Below are 22,074 nucleotides of genomic sequence, written 5' to 3' on the forward strand. Positions count from 1 at the left end.
CCTGGCACTGTGTTTCCTGTCTGCTCCTGGCACTGTGTTTCCTGTCTGCTCCTGGCGCTGTGTTTCCTGTCTGCTCCTGGCGCTGTGTTTCCTGTCTGCTCCTGGCGCTGTGTTTCCTGTCTGCTCCTGGCGCTGTGTTTCCTGTCCTAGCTCTGTCCCCAGTGGCACCATATTCCCTTCATAGTGTAATGGCACCCCTGCCGGCCCCACCAGCCACCTGGCAGTCAGATGTACTGGCCCTCAAGGGAACAGACAGGCAGGACGGTTCTCTCACTTCTACCCTACACAAAGAGGACAGAAAGAAGTAGATAACCAACGCTGTTGGACTGGGGCGATAAGCACACTAGCTGATACCAGAGCCATGTAAAGGGCATTCGAGTGTTGGACTGTGTAAGCTCTAAGGGGTGGTTCCCTCTGACTGTAGGTGGAAGGAGCTTGGGACCCAGAGGGAAGGGAGTTTTTGGGTGGGAATGCAATTCACAAGTAGGAACATGGCAGAAAACAAGTCACAGGGGATGGAGTCTCTGACCAGCGTGGAGTCTCTGACCAGCGTGGAGTCTCTGACCAGCGTGGAGCCTCTGACCAGCGTGGAGTCTCTGACCAGCGTGGAGTCTCTGACCAGCGCGGAGTCTCTGACCAGCGTGGAGTCTCTGACCAGCGTGGAGTCTCTGACCAGCGCGGAGTCTCTGACCAGCGCGGAGTCTCTGACCAGCGCGGAGTCTCTGACCAGCGCGGAGTCTCTGACCAGCGCGGAGTCTCTGACCAGCGCGGAGTCTCTGACCAGCGCGGAGCCTCTGACCAGCGCGGAGCCTCTGACCAGCGTGGAGTCTCTGACCAGCGTGGAGTCTCTGACCAGCGTGGAGTCTCTGACCAGCGTGGAGTCTCTTACCACCTTTCACCTACTAAGACATACGCAATCATTTTTAGCTTCAGATGTCTAACTTTTTCAAGAAAAGTTAGACATTGTCAGGAGAGGTCGCCCGACGCCGACGCTACAAAGCCTGCCACAGGTGGGAAAGGGGTTCGTTCGCCACTTTCAAAGTTCCAACTATGAGCACTATCAATGGCTCACAGGCTCAGAGAAGCACTGCAAACTGTACTGCTGGGAATGCTTATTATTACAATTGAGCGAGAGAGGCGCAGGTTCAGTCAAATCTACGATGACACAGAGCGCATCCCAAGTTCACCCAGCGCACGCAGAGGCCCAGCACAAGGAGACCCTCGCACATACTACCAACAACTCCACAGCAATATTCTGGACAACATTCTTTGCCAGATACGAAACAGGTTTCAAGACCACGAAAAATGTATGTTTCTCTCCCTCCTGGACCCCCAGCACTTTCAGACCTACCGGAAAAAATTCCAACAAACAGCCTTCTGCAGCTTAACAGAGAGTCACGGAACACTGTTCGACCTATCCAAGCTAAAAACAGAACTGACTGTAATGTATGCTATGACTGATTTTGAAGGGAAAAGTCCCTCTGATCTCCTTGATTTCCTTAAGCAGAAAAATGTGAATGAGGACATGGGGCAACTTTACACATTGGCATGTGTGACAGTGACTATCCCCGTGTCCACGGCTTCTGTCGAGCGCTCATTCTCGGCCTTAGAGCGAATCAAAACGTATTCCAGAAATGCTACTGGACAGACTCGGCTTTCAGCATTAGCCTCCATGTCGATAGAAAAGGACTTATTGGTGGAACTAAAACGCACAGATGGACTGTACAACAGAGTCATTGAAGTCTTCTTGAGGAAAGAAAGGAGGATGGATTTTGGGTTCAAATAATCAGTCTCTGGTGAGTAGGCATACAATGCATTTGATTTTTTTATTAAATGTCTATGTATGTTTCGCATTTTATTTCGTTAATATTAAATAGCCTATATATTAACAAAAATAAAATGGCAAATAGCCTATGTTGCAAATGATTTGTTTTCTTTATTTTATTTTCAGTGAATAGTTGTGTGTCTTTATCATCACGGTGAAACTGCTTTGGGTGCGACACGACGCCTGGTTAAACTGCGTTTCTGTCTAAATATATAGTGTCTAGAGCCGTGGCATCATAATGAGGGTAATAAGAGGTGGATTAATTCGGGTGGGACTGTGTAGGACCTCACTGAAGGCCCCAGGCCCCAGGCCCACGGCACTGCTATTTAGTCATGTTGTAACCAAGGCAACTGTTTGGAACATTCTGCGTGTGTCTCGAATGGCAGCCTATTCCGTTTAGATGAAAGGGCTCTGGTCAAGATTAGTCACTATGAAGGGAGTTTGGTTCCATTTAGGACGTCGCCTCTGTTTCAGATCATGTCTACCTGAAAGCTTTGATTTGACTGTACCTAAGACTACTGTGGTGTAGGGCTGGGTGGTATAACCGTATTTGACTATATACTGGTATTTATGAACGGACTGGTTTGGGTTTTTACTTTACCTTCCATAACGGTGTTTGAATGTTTGGTTTGTTAAATGTGATACGCCGTTGTGTAACGTCCATTTTTATAGTTTACTCGGCTACTTGAGTCATCCCTCTCTCTCTCTGTCTCTCTGTCTCTCTGTCTCTCTGTCTCTCTGTCTCTCTGTCTCTCTGTCTCTCTGTCTCTCTCTCTCTCTCTCTCTCTCTCTCTCTCTCAATTCAATTCAATTCAATTCAAGGGCTTTATTGGCATGGGAAACATGTGTTAACATTGCCAAAGCAAGTGAGGTAGATAATATACAAAAGTGAAATAAACAATAAAAATGAACAGTAAACATTACACATACAGAAGTTTCAAAACACGCCCCTTTCCACACAGACTAAGCCCCGCCCCCTGTCACTCAAGGAGCGCATTTGTTGTTGCTTGACCACGAGACACTTTCGTTCAGTCTGCATGGTCAGTGCAGCGCATGCAACAATGTTGATGACAACGACGTTGTTTCCACTTTGATCTTAATATAAATCCACAAGCGTTATATGATTACAATATTAGTTTGTGTTTCTTACATCTGCAAACAGCTAGTTTGTATTTTCTTAGCAAGTTAAGCTAAATCGTGTTAGCCACTAATGCTAATCGCTAGTTAGCTGGCTAGCTAACAGTATCTTCTAAATCAAAGAGGGATAGATGAAGCATGAATATGTTGGCTTTATGAATAAATATTTAATGAAGCCAAGGATTATAGGGTCCCCTAGGAAACACTGAACATCACTTTGGTTCCTACCCTGTCACAATAACTTGTTCATGGCATTTTCATTCATTGTCATGTCAAACAAAACTATTCAAAGTGCCCACTATGATTTATATTCTAACTAGAGGTCGACCGATTTATGATTTTTTAATACCGATTTATTGGAGGACCAAAAAAAGCTGATACCGATTAATCGGACAATTTTATTTATTTATTTATTTATTAAAAAGAAAATAAAGTTTTTTTTTTTTACATATATATTTGTAATAATGACAATTACAACAATACTGAATTAAAACTTATTTTAACTAAATATAATATATAACATGAGTCTTCAATATTCCCAGTTAAGAAGCTTTAGATTGTAGTTATTATAGGAATTATAGGACTATTTCTCTCTGTACCATTTGTATTTCATAAACCTTTGACTATTGGATGTTCTTATAGGCACTATAGTATTGCCAGCCTGATCTCGGGAGTTGATAGGCTTGAAGTAATAAACAGCGCTGTGGTGCAAGCATTGTGAAGTGCTGCTGGCAAACGCAGGAAAGTGCTGTTTGAATGAATGCTTACGAGCCTGCTGCTGCCTACCACCACTCAGACTGCTCTATCATAGACTTAATTATAATATAATAAACACACAGAAACACGAGACTTTGGTCATTAATAAGCCACCTGCGACATTGTCTATTTTTCTAGAAAGTTTGATCTGAAAAGGACATATATTTCTGAAGTCTCTCTCTGGATGCCCCAGGGTGGAAGTGGAAAGGGGAATATCTAGTCAGTTGTACAACTGAATGTATTCAACTGAAATGTGTCATCTGCATTTAACCCTCTGAATCAGAGAGGTGAAGGGGTTGCCTTAATCAACATCCACGTCTTCACTGCCCAGGGAACAGTGGGTTAACTGCCTTGCTCAGGGGAACAGTGGGTTAACTGCCTTGCTCAGGGGAACAGTGGGTTAACTGCCTTGCTCAGGGGAACAGTGGGTTAACTACCTTGCTCAGGGGAACAGTGGGTTAACTACCTTGCTCAGGGGAACAGTGGGTTAACTGCCTTGCTCAGGGGAACAGTGAGGTTAACTGCCTTGTTCAGGGGAACAGTGGGTTAACTGCCTTGCTCAGGGGAACAGTGGGGTTAACTGCCTTGTTCAGGGGAACAGTGGGTTAACTGCCTTGTTCAGGGGAACAGTGGGTTAACTGCCTTGTTCAGGGGAACAGTGGGTTAACTGCCTTGTTCAGGGGAACAGTGGGTTAACGACCTTGCTCAGGGGAACAGTGGGTTAACTACCTTGCTCAGGGGAACAGTGGGTTAACTGCCTTGTTCAGGGGAACAGTGGGTTAACTGCCTTGCTCAGGGGAACAGTGGGTTAACTGCCTTGCTCAGGGGAACAGTGGGTTAACTGCCTTGCTCAGGGGAACAGTGGGTTAACTGCCTTGTTCAGGGGCAGAACGATCGCTTTTTACTTTGTCAGCTCGGAGATTCGATCCAGTAATCTTTCGGTTACTGGCCCAACGCTCTAACTACTAGGCTACCCGCCGCCCCTCGGATTGTGTGTGTGTGTGTGTCCTTGTCTGTCTTTGTGTGTGTTTAGGGGGATGGAGTGTCTGCCGTTGGTCTCAGGCCAGCTGTGGCGGGTCGGGGTCGGCCCCTGCTTGCTGGTCTGTGTGGAGCAGAGCGGTGGGGAGGCTCATCTTTTGTTTAATCTGCTTCACTGCAAAGCCCTGTGTCTGTGTACCAAATACCACCCTATTCCCTATGTAGTGCACTACTTTAGACCAGAGCCCTATAGAACCCTATTCCCTATGTAGTGCACTACTTTAGACCAGAGCCCTATAGAACCCTATTCCCTATGTAGTGCACTACTGTTGACCAGGGCCCTATAGAACCCTATTCCCTATATAGTGCACTACTGTTGACCAGGGCCCTATAGAACCCTATTCCCTATGTAGTGCACTACTGTTGACCAGGGCCCATTGTGCTCTGGGTGCCGTTTGAGATGGGTTTATTCAGAGAGGTGCTGCAGATGGATGCCTGCTCAGATTGTTGTTGAAGGCTGTAGCAGAAGGGCTCAGCATCAGATGAGGCTATAGTTAACATTGAAACACACCTAAACTCAGGATTGATGTAAAGCCTGTTGAAATGTTGAGCGGTACAGATCTAGAATCAGGGTTTACTGCTTGGTATGTTCTGAGAGAGCTGCTGGAAGTACTGTAGAAACATCATCAAGAAAAGCAATGGGAGAAATTGTCTCATTGTTATATTTCACTACTCATACGTTTCCTCTTTCAATCAGCAGGCTACAATTTGAACGTGGTGGTGTTGGAATCAACACAGATTTGTGAAACCTCTATAGTGTGCATGCAAGTGTGCCTCAGTGTGGCCTCATAGTGTGACTGAGTCCTCACTGCTGTTCCTCTGTTTGGCTTCCTGTGTCTGAGTCAAAGTACTCTCCTCTGTTCCTCTGTTTGACTTCCTGTGTCTGAGTCAAAGTACTCTCCTCTGTTCCTCTGTTTGACTTCCTGTGTCTGAGTCAAAGTCCTCCCCTCTGTTCCTCTGTTTGACTTCCTGTGTCTGAGTCAAAGTCCTCTCCTCTGTTCCTCTGTTCCTCTGTTTGACTTCCTGTGTCTGAGTCAAGTCCTCTCCTCTGTTCCTCTGTTTGACTTCCTGTGTCTTGAGTCAAAGTCCTCTCCTCTGTTCTTCTGTTTGACTTCCTGTGTCTGAGTCAAAGTCCTCTCCTCTGTTCTTCTGTTTGACTTCCTGTGCCTGAGTCCACTCTCCTCTCCTCTGTTCCTCTGTTTGACTTCCTGTGCCTGAGTCCACTCTCCTCTCCTCTGTTCCTCTGTTTGACTTCCTGTGTCTGAGTCCACTCTCCTCTCCTCTGTTCCTCTGTTTGACTTCCTGTGCCTGAGTCCACTCTCCTCTCCTCTGTTCCTCTGTTTGACTTCCTGTGCCTGAGTCCACTCTCCTCTCCTCTGTTCCTCTGTTTGACTTCCTGTGCCTGAGTCCACTCTCCTCTCCTCTGTTCCTCTGTTTGACTTCCTGTGTCTGAGTCCACTCTCCTCTCCTCTGTTCCTCTGTTTGACTTCCTGTGCCTGAGTCCACTCTCCTCTCCTCTGTTCCTCTGTTTGACTTCCTGTGCCTGAGTCCACTCTCCTCTCCTCTGTTCCTCTGTTTGACTTCCTGTGTCTGAGTCCACTCTCCTCTCCTCTGTTCCTCTGTTTGACTTCCTGTGTCTGAGTCCACTCTCCTCTCCTCTGTTCCTCTGTTTGACTTCCTGTGTCTGAGTCCACTCTCCTCTCCTCTGTTCCTCTGTTTGACTTCCTGTGCCTGAGTCCACTCTCCTCTCCTCTGTTCCTCTGTTTGACTTCCTGTGTCTGAGTCCACTCTCCTCTCCTCTGTTCTTCTGTTTGACTTCCTGTGTCTGAGTCCACTCTCCTCTCCTCTGTTCCTCTGTTTGACTTCCTGTGTCTGAGTCCACTCTCCTCTCCTCTGTTCCTCTGTTTGACTTCCTGTGTCTGAGTCCACTCTCCTCTCCTCTGTTCCTCTGTTTGACTTCCTGTGTCTGAGTCCACTCTCCTCTCCTCTGTTCTTCTGTTTGACTTCCTGTGTCTGAGTCCACTCTCCTCTTGTCGTCCCCAGCTGCTTGTGGAGTATGGGTACAACTGCCAGCGCAGCGCCACAACCCGTCTCTGTCTCAGGCTCCATATCCTCTGTAGCAGCGCCCCAGCATCCTCCTCCGCTTGAGAGTCTCCATGGCAACGGGGCGGTGAACAGCAGGCAGTCTCTCAGCATGAGCTCTTCCCAGACGGTGAAGATCCACAGCGGCAAGGCCAAGTCTATCATCACCAACAAGGTGGCGCCTGTCGTCATCACGTAAGTCTCACCACGCCTCCAATCATTCAAGTCACGTAGCCACCATCCAAGGGATGTTACCATGAGAATCCCTGAGGCTTTGATCACTAAGGTGTGAATGGATGGGGAGAGGGGGGGGGGATGGTGAAGTGTGTGGGGACGGGGGTAGTTGAATTGTGTGTGTGTGTGTGTGTGTGTGTGCTGTTATCTAATTTGTCTTGTCTTGGGTTCAGAAGATAAGGTCATTTACCTTATCTGACTAATGAAATGTTGGGTCGGTCTCCAGTGGAAACCTCAGTACCACTGAGAGGGATTGAATGCTTAGTTTCACCATGTTGCAGATGACGGCTACGTTATCGTCTGTATTCCAGATATAATTGCAGACAGGAATTTCAGATCCACGATGACCTCTTCAGAACAAACTACAAAGTGGGCCGGATATCAGACTCAATGCCTGAACACTACTTGGTACAGGTAGGAAGAACCCCCCCCCCCCCCCACCCAGCCAACATCATTAACATTAACGGTTATCCACAACAGTGGAATCGGAGGCCCCCTTCAACATACTATTGTTGCTAATCGCTAATGTTGCTCATTTCACACTGATGCTAGAAAGACCACCTTGAATAAATGTGTTATGAAGTCCTGGTAGGTATTTATTTACTTATCGGGGACAATGCACATTAGTCAACATCTATATTACAATAATGTAACATCCATGTAAATGGGGTTAGCCGTAGTCCTTGGGCAGGTATGTAGTCCCTGGGCAGGTATGTAGTCCATGGGCAGGTATGTAGTCCATGGGCAGGTATGTAGTCCATGGGCAGGTATGTAGTCCCTGGGCAGGTATGTAGTCCCTGGGCAGGTATGTAGTCCCTGGGCAGGTATGTAGTCCCTGGGCAGGTATGTAGTCCCTGGGCAGGTATGTAGTCCCTGGGCAGGTATGTTAGTCCCTGGGCAGGTATGTAGTCCCTGGGCAGGTATGTAGTCCCTGGGCAGGTATGTAGTCCCTGGGCAGGTATGTAGTCTCTGGGCAGGTATGTAGTCCCTGGGCAGGTATGTAGTCCCTGGGCAGGTATGTAGTCCCTGGGCAGGTATGTAGTCCCTGGGCAGGTATGTAGTCCCTGGGCAGGTATGTAGTCCCTGGGCAGGTATGTAGTCCCTGGGCAGGTATGTAGGTCCTGGGCAGGTATGTAGTCCCTGGGCAGGTATGTAGTCTCTGGGCAGGTATGTAGTCCCTGGGCAGGTATGTAGTCCCTGGGCAGGTATGTAGTCCATGGGCAGGTATGTAGTCCATGGGCAGGTATGTAGTCCCTGGGCAGGTATGTAGTCCCTGGGCAGGTATGTAGTCCCTGGGCAGGTATGTAGTCCCTGGGCAGGTATGTAGTCCCTGGGCAGGTATGTAGTCCCTGGGCAGGTATGTAGTCCCTGGGCAGGTATGTAGTCCCTGGGCTGGTATGTAGTCCCTGAGCAGGTATGTAGTCCCTGGGCAGGTATGTTAGTCCCTGGGCAGGTATGTAGTCCCTGGGCAGGTATGTAGTCCCTGGGCAGGTATGTAGTCCCTGAGCAGGTATGTAGTCCCTGGGCAGGTATGTTAGTCCCTGGGCAGGTATGTAGTCTCTGGGCAGGTATGTAGTCTCTGGGCAGGTATGTAGTCTCTGGGCAGGTATGTAGTCCCTGGGCAGGTATGTAGTCCCTGGGTAGGTATGTAGTCTCTGAGCAGGTATGTAGTCTCTGGGCAGGTATGTAGTCTCTGGGCAGGTATGTAGTCCCTGGGCAGGTATGTAGTCCCTGGGCAGGTATGTAGTCTCTGGGCAGGTATGTAGTCCCTGGGCAGGTATGTAGTCCCTGGGCAGGTATGTAGTCTCTGAGCAGGTATGTAGTTCCTGGGCAGGTATGTAGTCCCTGGGCAGGTATGTAGTCTCTGGGCAGGTATGTAGTCCCTGGGCAGGTATGTAGTCTCTGAGCAGGTATGTAGTCCCTGGGCAGGTATGTAGTCCCTGGGCAGGTATGTTAGTCCCTGGGCAGGTATGTAGTCCCTGGGCAGGTATGTAGTCCCTGGGCAGGTATGTAGTCCCTGGGCAGGTATGTAGTCCCTTGGCAGGTATGTAAGTCCCTGGGCAGGTATGTAGGTTCCCTTGAAGTGTTCCCCGACTCTACTGTACCCCCAGGGCCAGGGCCCGTACTGACTCTACTGTACCCCCAGGGCCAGGGCCCGTACTGACTCTACTGTGCCCCCAGGGCCAGGGCCCGTACTGACTCTACTGTACCCCCAGGGCCAGGGCCCGTACTGACTCTACTGTACCCCCAGGACCAGGGCCCGTACTGACTCTACTGTACCCCCAGGGCCCGTACTGACTCTACTGTACCCCCAGGACCAGGGCCCGTACTGACTCTACTGTACCCCCAGGACCAGGGCCCGTACTGACTCTACTGTGCCCCCAGGGCCCGTACCAACTCTACTGTACCCCCAGGGCCCGTACCGACTCTACTGTACCCCCAGGACCAGGGCCCGTACTGACTCTACTGTACCCCCAGGACCAGGGTCCGTACTGACTCTACTGTACCCCCAGGACCAGGGCCCGTACTGACTCTACTGTACCCCCAGGGCCAGGGCCCGTACTGACTCTACTGTACCCCCAGGACCAGGGCCCGTACTGACTCTACTGTATCCCCAGGGCCAGGGCCCGTACTTACTCTACTGTACCCCCAGGGCCAGGGCCCGTACTGACTCTACTGTGCCCCCAGGGCCCGTACTGACTCTACTGTACCCCCAGGGCCCGTACTGACTCTACTGTACCCCCAGGGCCCGTACTGACTCTACTGTACCCCCAGGGCCCGTACTGACTCTACTGTACCCCCAGGGCCAGGGCCCGTACTGACTCTACTGTACCCCCAGGGCCAGGGCCCGTACTGACTCTACTGTACCCCCAGGGCCAGGGCCCGTACTGACTCTACTGTACCCCCAGGGCCAGGGCCCGTACTGACTCTGCTGTACCCCCAGGGCCAGGGCCCGTACTGACTCTGCTGTACCCCCAGGGCCCGTACTGACTCTACTGTACCCCCAGGGCCAGTACTGACTCTACTATACCCCCACGGCCCGTACTGACTCTACTGTACCCCCAGGGCCCGTACTGACTCTACTGTACCCCCAGGGCCAGGGCCCATACTGACTCTACTGTACCCCCAGGGCCCGTACTGACTCTACTGTACCCCCAGGGCCCGTACTGACTCTACTGTACCCCCAGGACCAGGGCCCGTACTGACTCTACTGTGCCCCCAGGGCCCGTACTGACTCTACTGTACCCCCAGGGCCAGGGCCCATACTGACTCTACTGTACCCCCAGGACCAGGGCCCGTACTGACTCTACTGTACCCCCAGGGCCAGGGCCCGTACTGACTCTACTGTACCCCCAGGGCCAGGGCCCGTACTGACTCTACTGTACCCCCAGGACCAGGGCCCGTACTGACTCTACTGTACCCCCAGGACCAGGGCCCGTACTGACTCTACTGTACCCCCAGGGCCAGGGCCCGTACTGACTCTACTGTACCCCCAGGGCCAGGGCCCGTACTGACTCTACTGTACCCCCAGGGCCCGTACTGACTCTACTGTACCCCCAGGGCCAGGGCCCGTACTGACTCTACTGTACCCCCAGGGCCCGTACTGACTCTACTGTACCCCCAGGGCCAGGGCCCGTACTGACTCTACTGTACCCCCAGGGCCAGGGCCCGTACTGACTCTACTGTACCCCCAGGGCCCGTACTGACTCTACTGTACCCCCAGGGCCCGTACTGACTCTACTGTACCCCCAGGGCCCGTACTGACTCTACTGTACCCCCAGGGCCCGTACTGACTCTACTGTACCCCCAGGGCCCGTACTGACTCTACTGTACCCCCAGGGCCCGTACTGACTCTACTGTACCCCCAGGGCCCGTACTGACTCTACTGTACCCCCAGGGTCCGTACTGACTCTACTGTACCCCCAGGACCAGGGCCCGTACTGACTCTACTGTACCCCCAGGGCCAGGGCCCGTACTGACTCTACTGTACCCCCAGGACCAGGGCCCGTACTGACTCTACTGTATCCCCAGGGCCAGGGCCCGTACTTACTCTACTGTACCCCCAGGGCCAGGGCCCGTACTGACTCTACTGTGCCCCCAGGGCCCGTACTGACTCTACTGTACCCCCAGGGCCCGTACTGACTCTACTGTACCCCCAGGGCCCGTACTGACTCTACTGTACCCCCAGGGCCCGTACTGACTCTACTGTACCCCCAGGGCCCGTACTGACTCTACTGTACCCCCAGGGCCAGGGCCCGTACTGACTCTACTGTACCCCCAGGGCCAGGGCCCGTACTGACTCTACTGTACCCCCAGGGCCAGGGCCCGTACTGACTCTACTGTACCCCCAGGGCCAGGGCCCGTACTGACTCTACTGTACCCCCAGGGCCAGGGCCCGTACTGACTCTACTGTACCCCCAGGACCAGGGCCCGTACTGACTCTACTGTACCCCCAGGACCAGGGCCCGTACTGACTCTACTGTACCCCCAGGGCCAGGGCCCGTACTGACTCTACTGTACCCCCAGGGCCAGGGCCCGTACTGACTCTACTGTACCCCCAGGGCCCGTACTGACTCTACTGTACCCCCAGGGCCCGTACTGACTCTACTGTACCCCCAGGGCCAGGGCCCGTACTGACTCTACTGTACCCCCAGGGCCAGGGCCCGTACTGACTCTACTGTACCCCCAGGGCCCGTACTGACTCTACTGTACCCCCAGGGCCCGTACTGACTCTACTGTACCCCCAGGGCCCGTACTGACTCTACTGTACCCCCAGGGCCCGTACTGACTCTACTGTACCCCCAGGGCCCGTACTGACTCTACTGTACCCCCAGGGCCCGTACTGACTCTACTGTACCCCCAGGGTCCGTACTGACTCTACTGTACCCCCAGGACCAGGGCCCGTACTGACTCTACTGTACCCCCAGGGCCAGGGCCCGTACTGACTCTACTGTACCCCCAGGACCAGGGCCCGTACTGACTCTACTGTATCCCCAGGGCCAGGGCCCGTACTTACTCTACTGTACCCCCAGGGCCAGGGCCCGTACTGACTCTACTGTGCCCCCAGGGCCCGTACTGACTCTACTGTACCCCCAGGGCCCGTACTGACTCTACTGTACCCCCAGGGCCCGTACTGACTCTACTGTACCCCCAGGGCCCGTACTGACTCTACTGTACCCCCAGGGCCCGTACTGACTCTACTGTACCCCCAGGGCCAGGGCCCGTACTGACTCTACTGTACCCCCAGGGCCAGGGCCCGTACTGACTCTACTGTACCCCCAGGGCCCGTACTGACTCTACTGTACCCCCAGGGCCCGTACTGACTCTACTGTACCCCCAGGGCCCGTACTGACTCTACTGTACCCCCAGGGCCCGTACTGACTCTACTGTACCCCCAGGGCCCGTACTGACTCTACTGTACCCCCAGGGCCCGTACTGACTCTACTGTACCCCCAGGGTCCGTACTGACTCTACTGTACCCCCAGGACCAGGGCCCGTACTGACTCTACTGTACCCCCAGGGCCAGGGCCCGTACTGACTCTACTGTACCCCCAGGACCAGGGCCCGTACTGACTCTACTGTATCCCCAGGGCCAGGGCCCGTACTTACTCTACTGTACCCCCAGGGCCAGGGCCCGTACTGACTCTACTGTGCCCCCAGGGCCCGTACTGACTCTACTGTACCCCCAGGGCCCGTACTGACTCTACTGTACCCCCAGGGCCCGTACTGACTCTACTGTACCCCCAGGGCCCGTACTGACTCTACTGTACCCCCAGGGCCCGTACTGACTCTACTGTACCCCCAGGGCCAGGGCCCGTACTGACTCTACTGTACCCCCAGGGCCAGGGCCCGTACTGACTCTACTGTACCCCCAGGGCCAGGGCCCGTACTGACTCTACTGTACCCCCAGGGCCAGGGCCCGTACTGACTCTGCTGTACCCCCAGGGCCAGGGCCCGTACTGACTCTGCTGTACCCCCAGGGCCCGTACTGACTCTACTGTACCCCCAGGGCCAGTACTGACTCTACTATACCCCCACGGCCCGTACTGACTCTACTGTACCCCCAGGGCCCGTACTGACTCTACTGTACCCCCAGGGCCAGGGCCCATACTGACTCTACTGTACCCCCAGGGCCCGTACTGACTCTACTGTACCCCCAGGGCCCGTACTGACTCTACTGTACCCCCAGGACCAGGGCCCGTACTGACTCTACTGTGCCCCCAGGGCCCGTACTGACTCTACTGTAGGGCCAGGGCCCGTACTGACTCTACTGTACCCCCAGGACCAGGGCCCGTACTGACTCTACTGTACCCCCAGGGCCAGGGCCCGTACTGACTCTACTGTACCCCCAGGGCCAGGGCCCGTACTGACTCTACTGTACCCCCAGGACCAGGGCCCGTACTGACTCTACTGTACCCCCAGGACCAGGGCCCGTACTGACTCTACTGTACCCCCAGGGCCAGGGCCCGTACTGACTCTACTGTACCCCCAGGGCCAGGGCCCGTACTGACTCTACTGTACCCCCAGGGCCCGTACTGACTCTACTGTACCCCCAGGACCAGGGCCCGTACTGACTCTACTGTGCCCCCAGGGCCCGTACTGACTCTACTGTACCCCCAGGGCCAGGGCCCATACTGACTCTACTGTACCCCCAGGACCAGGGCCCGTACTGACTCTACTGTACCCCCAGGGCCAGGGCCCGTACTGACTCTACTGTACCCCCAGGGCCAGGGCCCGTACTGACTCTACTGTACCCCCAGGACCAGGGCCCGTACTGACTCTACTGTACCCCCAGGACCAGGGCCCGTACTGACTCTACTGTACCCCCAGGGCCAGGGCCCGTACTGACTCTACTGTACCCCCAGGGCCAGGGCCCGTACTGACTCTACTGTACCCCCAGGGCCCGTACTGACTCTACTGTACCCCCAGGGCCAGGGCCCGTACTGACTCTACTGTACCCCCAGGGCCCGTACTGACTCTACTGTACCCCCAGGGCCAGGGCCCGTACTGACTCTACTGTACCCCCAGGGCCAGGGCCCGTACTGACTCTACTGTACCCCCAGGGCCCGTACTGACTCTACTGTACCCCCAGGGCCCGTACTGACTCTACTGTACCCCCAGGGCCCGTACTGACTCTACTGTACCCCCAGGGCCCGTACTGACTCTACTGTACCCCCAGGGCCCGTACTGACTCTACTGTACCCCCAGGGCCCGTACTGACTCTACTGTACCCCCAGGGCCCGTACTGACTCTACTGTACCCCCAGGGTCCGTACTGACTCTACTGTACCCCCAGGACCAGGGCCCGTACTGACTCTACTGTACCCCCAGGGCCAGGGCCCGTACTGACTCTACTGTACCCCCAGGACCAGGGCCCGTACTGACTCTACTGTATCCCCAGGGCCAGGGCCCGTACTTACTCTACTGTACCCCCAGGGCCAGGGCCCGTACTGACTCTACTGTGCCCCCAGGGCCCGTACTGACTCTACTGTACCCCCAGGGCCCGTACTGACTCTACTGTACCCCCAGGGCCCGTACTGACTCTACTGTACCCCCAGGGCCCGTACTGACTCTACTGTACCCCCAGGGCCCGTACTGACTCTACTGTACCCCCAGGGCCAGGGCCCGTACTGACTCTACTGTACCCCCAGGGCCAGGGCCCGTACTGACTCTACTGTACCCCCAGGGCCAGGGCCCGTACTGACTCTACTGTACCCCCAGGGCCAGGGCCCGTACTGACTCTACTGTACCCCCAGGGCCAGGGCCCGTACTGACTCTACTGTACCCCCAGGACCAGGGCCCGTACTGACTCTACTGTACCCCCAGGACCAGGGCCCGTACTGACTCTACTGTACCCCCAGGGCCAGGGCCCGTACTGACTCTACTGTACCCCCAGGGCCCGTACTGACTCTACTGTACCCCCAGGGCCCGTACTGACTCTACTGTACCCCCAGGGCCAGGGCCCGTACTGACTCTACTGTACCCCCAGGGCCAGGGCCCGTACTGACTCTACTGTACCCCCAGGGCCCGTACTGACTCTACTGTACCCCCAGGGCCCGTACTGACTCTACTGTACCCCCAGGGCCCGTACTGACTCTACTGTACCCCCAGGGCCCGTACTGACTCTACTGTACCCCCAGGGCCCGTACTGACTCTACTGTACCCCCAGGGCCCGTACTGACTCTACTGTACCCCCAGGGTCCGTACTGACTCTACTGTACCCCCAGGACCAGGGCCCGTACTGACTCTACTGTACCCCCAGGGCCAGGGCCCGTACTGACTCTACTGTACCCCCAGGACCAGGGCCCGTACTGACTCTACTGTATCCCCAGGGCCAGGGCCCGTACTTACTCTACTGTACCCCCAGGGCCAGGGCCCGTACTGACTCTACTGTGCCCCCAGGGCCCGTACTGACTCTACTGTACCCCCAGGGCCCGTACTGACTCTACTGTACCCCCAGGGCCCGTACTGACTCTACTGTACCCCCAGGGCCCGTACTGACTCTACTGTACCCCCAGGGCCCGTACTGACTCTACTGTACCCCCAGGGCCAGGGCCCGTACTGACTCTACTGTACCCCCAGGGCCAGGGCCCGTACTGACTCTACTGTACCCCCAGGGCCCGTACTGACTCTACTGTACCCCCAGGGCCCGTACTGACTCTACTGTACCCCCAGGGCCCGTACTGACTCTACTGTACCCCCAGGGCCCGTACTGACTCTACTGTACCCCCAGGGCCCGTACTGACTCTACTGTACCCCCAGGGCCCGTACTGACTCTACTGTACCCCCAGGGTCCGTACTGACTCTACTGTACCCCCAGGACCAGGGCCCGTACTGACTCTACTGTACCCCCAGGGCCAGGGCCCGTACTGACTCTACTGTACCCCCAGGACCAGGGCCCGTACTGACTCTACTGTATCCCCAGGGCCAGGGCCCGTACTTACTCTACTGTACCCCCAGGGCCAGGGCCCGTACTGACTCTACTGTGCCCCCAGGGCCCGTACTGACTCTACTGTACCCCCAGGGCCCGTACTGACTCTACTGTACCCCCAGGGCCCGTACTGACTCTACTGTACCCCCAGGGCCCGTACTGACTCTACTGTACCCCCAGGGCCCGTACTGACTCTACTGTACCCCCAGGGCCAGGGCCCGTACTGACTCTACTGTACCCCCAGGGCCAGGGCCCGTACTGACTCTACTGTACCCCCAGGGCCAGGGCCCGTACTGACTCTACTGTACCCCCAGGGCCAGGGCCCGTACTGACTCTGCTGTACCCCCAGGGCCAGGGCCCGTACTGACTCTGCTGTACCCCCAGGGCCCGTACTGACTCTACTGTACCCCCAGGGCCAGTACTGACTCTACTATACCCCCACGGCCCGTACTGACTCTACTGTACCCCCAGGGCCCGTACTGACTCTACTGTACCCCCAGGGCCAGGGCCCATACTGACTCTACTGTACCCCCAGGGCCCGTACTGACTCTACTGTACCCCCAGGGCCCGTACTGACTCTACTGTACCCCCAGGACCAGGGCCCGTACTGACTCTACTGTGCCCCCAGGGCCCGTACTGACTCTACTGTAGGGCCAGGGCCCGTACTGACTCTACTGTACCCCCAGGACCAGGGCCCGTACTGACTCTACTGTACCCCCAGGGCCAGGGCCCGTACTGACTCTACTGTACCCCCAGGGCCAGGGCCCGTACTGACTCTACTGTACCCCCAGGACCAGGGCCCGTACTGACTCTACTGTACCCCCAGGACCAGGGCCCGTACTGACTCTACTGTACCCCCAGGGCCAGGGCCCGTACTGACTCTACTGTACCCCCAGGGCCAGGGCCCGTACTGACTCTACTGTACCCCCAGGGCCCGTACTGACTCTACTGTACCCCCAGGGCCAGGGCCCGTACTGACTCTACTGTACCCCCAGGGCCCGTACTGACTCTACTGTACCCCCAGGGCCCGTACTGACTCTACTGTACCCCCAGGGCCCGTACTGACTCTACTGTACCCCCAGGGCCCGTACTGACTCTACTGTACCCCCAGGGCCCGTACTGACTCTACTGTACCCCCAGGGCCCGTACTGACTCTACTGTACCCCCAGGGTCCGTACTGACTCTACTGTACCCCCAGGACCAGGGCCCGTACTGACTCTACTGTACCCCCAGGGCCAGGGCCCGTACTGACTCTACTGTACCCCCAGGACCAGGGCCCGTACTGACTCTACTGTATCCCCAGGGCCAGGGCCCGTACTTACTCTACTGTACCCCCAGGGCCAGGGCCCGTACTGACTCTACTGTGCCCCCAGGGCCCGTACTGACTCTACTGTACCCCCAGGGCCCGTACTGACTCTACTGTACCCCCAGGGCCCGTACTGACTCTACTGTACCCCCAGGGCCCGTACTGACTCTACTGTACCCCCAGGGCCCGTACTGACTCTACTGTACCCCCAGGGCCAGGGCCCGTACTGACTCTACTGTACCCCCAGGGCCAGGGCCCGTACTGACTCTACTGTACCCCCAGGGCCAGGGCCCGTACTGACTCTACTGTACCCCCAGGGCCAGGGCCCGTACTGACTCTGCTGTACCCCCAGGGCCAGGGCCCGTACTGACTCTGCTGTACCCCCAGGGCCCGTACTGACTCTACTGTACCCCCAGGGCCAGTACTGACTCTACTATACCCCCACGGCCCGTACTGACTCTACTGTACCCCCAGGGCCCGTACTGACTCTACTGTACCCCCAGGGCCAGGGCCCATACTGACTCTACTGTACCCCCAGGGCCCGTACTGACTCTACTGTACCCCCAGGGCCCGTACTGACTCTACTGTACCCCCAGGACCAGGGCCCGTACTGACTCTACTGTGCCCCCAGGGCCCGTACTGACTCTACTGTAGGGCCAGGGCCCGTACTGACTCTACTGTACCCCCAGGACCAGGGCCCGTACTGACTCTACTGTACCCCCAGGGCCAGGGCCCGTACTGACTCTACTGTACCCCCAGGGCCAGGGCCCGTACTGACTCTACTGTACCCCCAGGACCAGGGCCCGTACTGACTCTACTGTACCCCCAGGACCAGGGCCCGTACTGACTCTACTGTACCCCCAGGGCCAGGGCCCGTACTGACTCTACTGTACCCCCAGGGCCAGGGCCCGTACTGACTCTACTGTACCCCCAGGGCCCGTACTGACTCTACTGTACCCCCAGGGCCAGGGCCCGTACTGACTCTACTGTACCCCCAGGGCCCGTACTGACTCTACTGTACCCCCAGGGCCAGGGCCCGTACTGACTCTACTGTACCCCCAGGGCCAGGGCCCGTACTGACTCTACTGTACCCCCAGGGCCCGTACTGACTCTACTGTACCCCCAGGGCCTGTACTGACTCTACTGTACCCCCAGGGCCCGTACTGACTCTACTGTACCCCCAGGGCCCGTACTGACTCTACTGTACCCCCAGGGCCCGTACTGACTCTACTGTACCCCCAGGGCCCGTACTGACTCTACTGTACCCCCAGGGCCCGTACTGACTCTACTGTACCCCCAGGGCCCGTACTGACTCTACTGTACCCCCAACAGCAGCTGTTGATGGAAAAGGGTGTTTCTAAATGCATGTATTTGATTGAGTGACGGTTCTGTGTGTCTGTAGGGTGAGTTCTTCATGGTCCAGGACGTGTACAGCAAGGCTGACGTCCTCAACACTACAGGCAGCTACGGAGCGCCAAACTACCGCCAGGTGAAAGGAAGCTACCCGCTGTACGGCATGGGCCAGCCCAGCCTGAATGGCTTCAAACAGGTCCTCCAAAGACTACAGAGTCAAGGGCATGAGGTTAGTCTACCGCGTTAGTCTCTCTCTATCTGTCTCTCTCTATTTGTCTCTGTCTCTCTCTCTCTGTGTCTCTGTGCGTCTCTGTGTGTCTCTGTGTGTCTCTCTCTGTCTCTGTGTGTCTCTCTGTCTCTCTCTCTGTCTCTGTCAATTCAATTTCAATTCAATTCAAGGGCTTTATTGGCATGGGAAACATGTGTTAACATTGCCAAAGCAAGTGAGGTAGACAACATACAAAGTGAATATATAAAGTGAAAAACAACAAAAATTAACAGTAAACATTACACATACAGAGGTTTCAAAACAGTAAAGACATTACAAATGTCATATTATATATATATATATATATATATATATATATATATATACAGTGTTTTAACAATGTACAAATGGTTAAAGGACACAAGATAAAATAAATAAGCATAAATATGGGTTATATTTACAATGGTGTGTGTTCTTCACTGGTTGCCCTTTTCTCGTGGCAACAGGTCACAAATCTCAAAATCAAATCAAATCAAATCAAATTTTATTTGTCACATACACATGGTTAGCAGATGTTAATGCGAGTGTAGCGAAATGCTTGTGCTTCTAGTTCCGACAATGCAGTAATAACAAGTAATCTAACTAACAATTCCAAAACTACTGTCTTGTACACAGTGTAAGGGGATAAAGAATATGTACATAAGGATATATGAATGAGTGATGGTACAGAGCAGCATAGGCAAGATACAGTAGATGGTATCGGGTACAGTATGTACAAATGAGATGAGTATGTAAACAAAGTGGCATAGTATAGTATAAAGTGGCTAGTGATACATGTATTACATAAGGATACCGTCGATGATATAGAGTACAGTATATACGTATGCATATGGGATGAATAATGTAGGTTAAGTAACATTTATATAAGGTAGCATTGTTTAAAGTGGCTAGTGATATATTTACATCATTTCCCATCAATTCCCATTATTAAAGTGGCTGGAGTTGAGTCAGTGTCAGTGTGTTGGCAGCAGCCACTCAGTGTTAGTGGTGGCTGTTTAACAGTCTGATGGCCTTGAGATAGAAGCTGTTTTTCAGTCTCTCGGTCCCAGCTTTGATGCACCTGTACTGACCTCGCCTTCTGGATGATAGCGGGGTGAACAGGCAGTGGCTCGGGTGGTTGATGTCCTTGATGATCTTTATGGCCTTCCTGTGACATCGGGTGGTGTAGGTGTCCTGGAGGGCAGGTAGTTTGCCCCCGGTGATGCGTTGTGCAGACCTCACTACCCTCTGGAGAGCCTTACGGTTGAGGGCGATGCAGTTGCCATACCAGGCGGTGATACAGCCCGCCAGGATGCTCTCGATTGTGCATCTGTAGAAGTTTGTGAGTGCTTTTGGTGACAAGCCGAATTTCTTCAGCCTCCTGAGGTTGAAGAGGCGCTGCTGCGCCTTCTTCACGATGCTGTCTGTGTGAGTGGACCAATTCAGTTTGTCTGTGATGTGTATGCCGAGGAACTTAAAACTTGCTACCCTCTCCACTACTGTTCCATCGATGTGGATAGGGGGGTGTTCCCTTTGCTGTTTCCTGAAGTCCACAATCATCTCCTTAGTTTTGTTGACGTTGAGTGTGAGGTTGTTTTCCTGACACCACACTCCGAGGGCCCTCACCTCCTCCCTGTAGGCCGTCTCATCGTTGTTGGTAATCAAGCCTACCACTGTTGTGTCGTCCGCAAACTTGATGATTGAGTTGGAGGCGTGCGTGGCCACGCAGTCGTGGGTGAACAGGGAGTACAGGAGAGGGCTCAGAACGCAACCTTGTGGGGCCCCAGTGTTGAGGATCAGCGGGGAGGAGATGTTGTTGCCTACCCTCACCACCTGGGGGCGGCCCGTCAGGAAGTCCAGTACCCAGTTGCACAGGGCGGGGTCGAGACCCAGGGTCTCAAGCTCGATGACGAGCTTGGAGGGTACTATGGTGTTGAATGCCGAGCTGTAGTCGATGAACAGCATTCTCACATAGGTATTCCTCTTGTCCAGATGGGTTAGGGCAGTGTGCAGTGTGGTTGAGATTGCATCGTCTGTGGACCTATTTGGGCGGTAAGCAAATTGGAGTGGGTCTAGGGTGTCAGGTAGGGTGGAGGTGATATGGTCCTTGACTAGTCTCTCAAAGCACTTCATGATGACGGATGTGAGTGCTACGGGGCGGTAGTCATTTAGCTCAGTTACCTTAGCTTTCTTGGGAACAGGAACAATGGTGGCCCTCTTGAAGCATGTGGGAACAGCAGACTGGTATAGGGATTGATTGAATATGTCCGTAAACACACCGGCCAGCTGGTCTGCGCATGCTCTGAGGGCGCGGCTGGGGATGCCATCTGGGCCTGCAGCCTTGCGAGGGTTAACACGTTTAAATGTCTTACTCACCTCGGCTGCAGTGAAGGAGAGACCGCATGTTTTCGTTGCAGGCCGTGTCAGTGGCACTGTATTGTCCTCAAAGCGGGCAAAAAAGTTATTTAGTCTGCCTGGGAGCAAGACATCCTGGTCCGTGACTGGGCTGGATTTCTTCCTGTAGTCCGTGATTGACTGTAGACCCTGCCACATGCCTCTTGTGTCTGAGCCGTTGAATTGAGATTCTACTTTGTCTCTGTACTGGCGCTTAGCTTGTTTGATAGCCTTGCGGAGGGAATAGCTGCACTGTTTGTATTCGGTCATGTTACCAGACACCTTGCCCTGATTAAAAGCAGTGGTTCGCGCTTTCAGTTTCACACGAATGCTGCCATCAATCCACGATTTCTGGTTAGGGAATGTTTTAATCGTTGCTATGGGAACGACATCTTCAACGCACGTTCTAATGAACTCGCACACCGAATCAGCGTATTCGTCAATGTTGTTATCTGACGCAATACGAAACATCTCCCAGTCCACGTGATGGAAGCAGTCTTGGAGTGTGGAGTCAGCTTGGTCGGACCAGCGTTGGACAGACCTCAGCGTGGGAGCCTCTTGTTTTAGTTTCTGTCTGTAGGCAGGGATCAACAAAATGGAGTCGTGGTCAGCTTTTCCGAAAGGGGGGCGGGGCAGGGCCTTATATGCGTCGCGGAAGTTAGAGTAACAATGGTCCAAGGTCTTTCCTCCCCTGGTTGCGCAATCGATATGCTGATAAAATTTGGGGAGTCTTGTTTTCAGATTAGCCTTGTTAAAATCCCAAGCTACAAT

General features: G+C 54.6%; 1 protein-coding gene across 2 annotated transcripts in view; it reads left to right on the forward strand.

Annotated features, from left to right (window-relative positions):
- Window positions 1–22,074, forward strand: part of LOC110516810 (paladin) — a 162,936-nt gene that overhangs the window by 41,407 nt on the left and 99,455 nt on the right. For both annotated transcript variants that reach the window (XM_090217737.1, XM_090217736.1), the window contains exons 2-4: window positions 6,800–7,033; window positions 7,384–7,486; window positions 18,712–18,891. In XM_090217737.1, coding sequence (XP_090073863.1) covers window positions 6,813–7,033; window positions 7,384–7,486; window positions 18,712–18,891 — 504 coding nt within the window. In that variant the 5' untranslated portion in view covers window positions 6,800–6,812. The remainder of the gene's footprint in view (window positions 1–6,799; window positions 7,034–7,383; window positions 7,487–18,711; window positions 18,892–22,074) is intronic.

The sequence above is a fragment of the Oncorhynchus mykiss genome, chromosome 23 (assembly GCF_057628025.1).
Source record: "Oncorhynchus mykiss isolate SJ-2025 chromosome 23, ASM5762802v1, whole genome shotgun sequence".
Taxonomy (NCBI): Eukaryota; Metazoa; Chordata; class Actinopteri; order Salmoniformes; family Salmonidae; genus Oncorhynchus; species Oncorhynchus mykiss.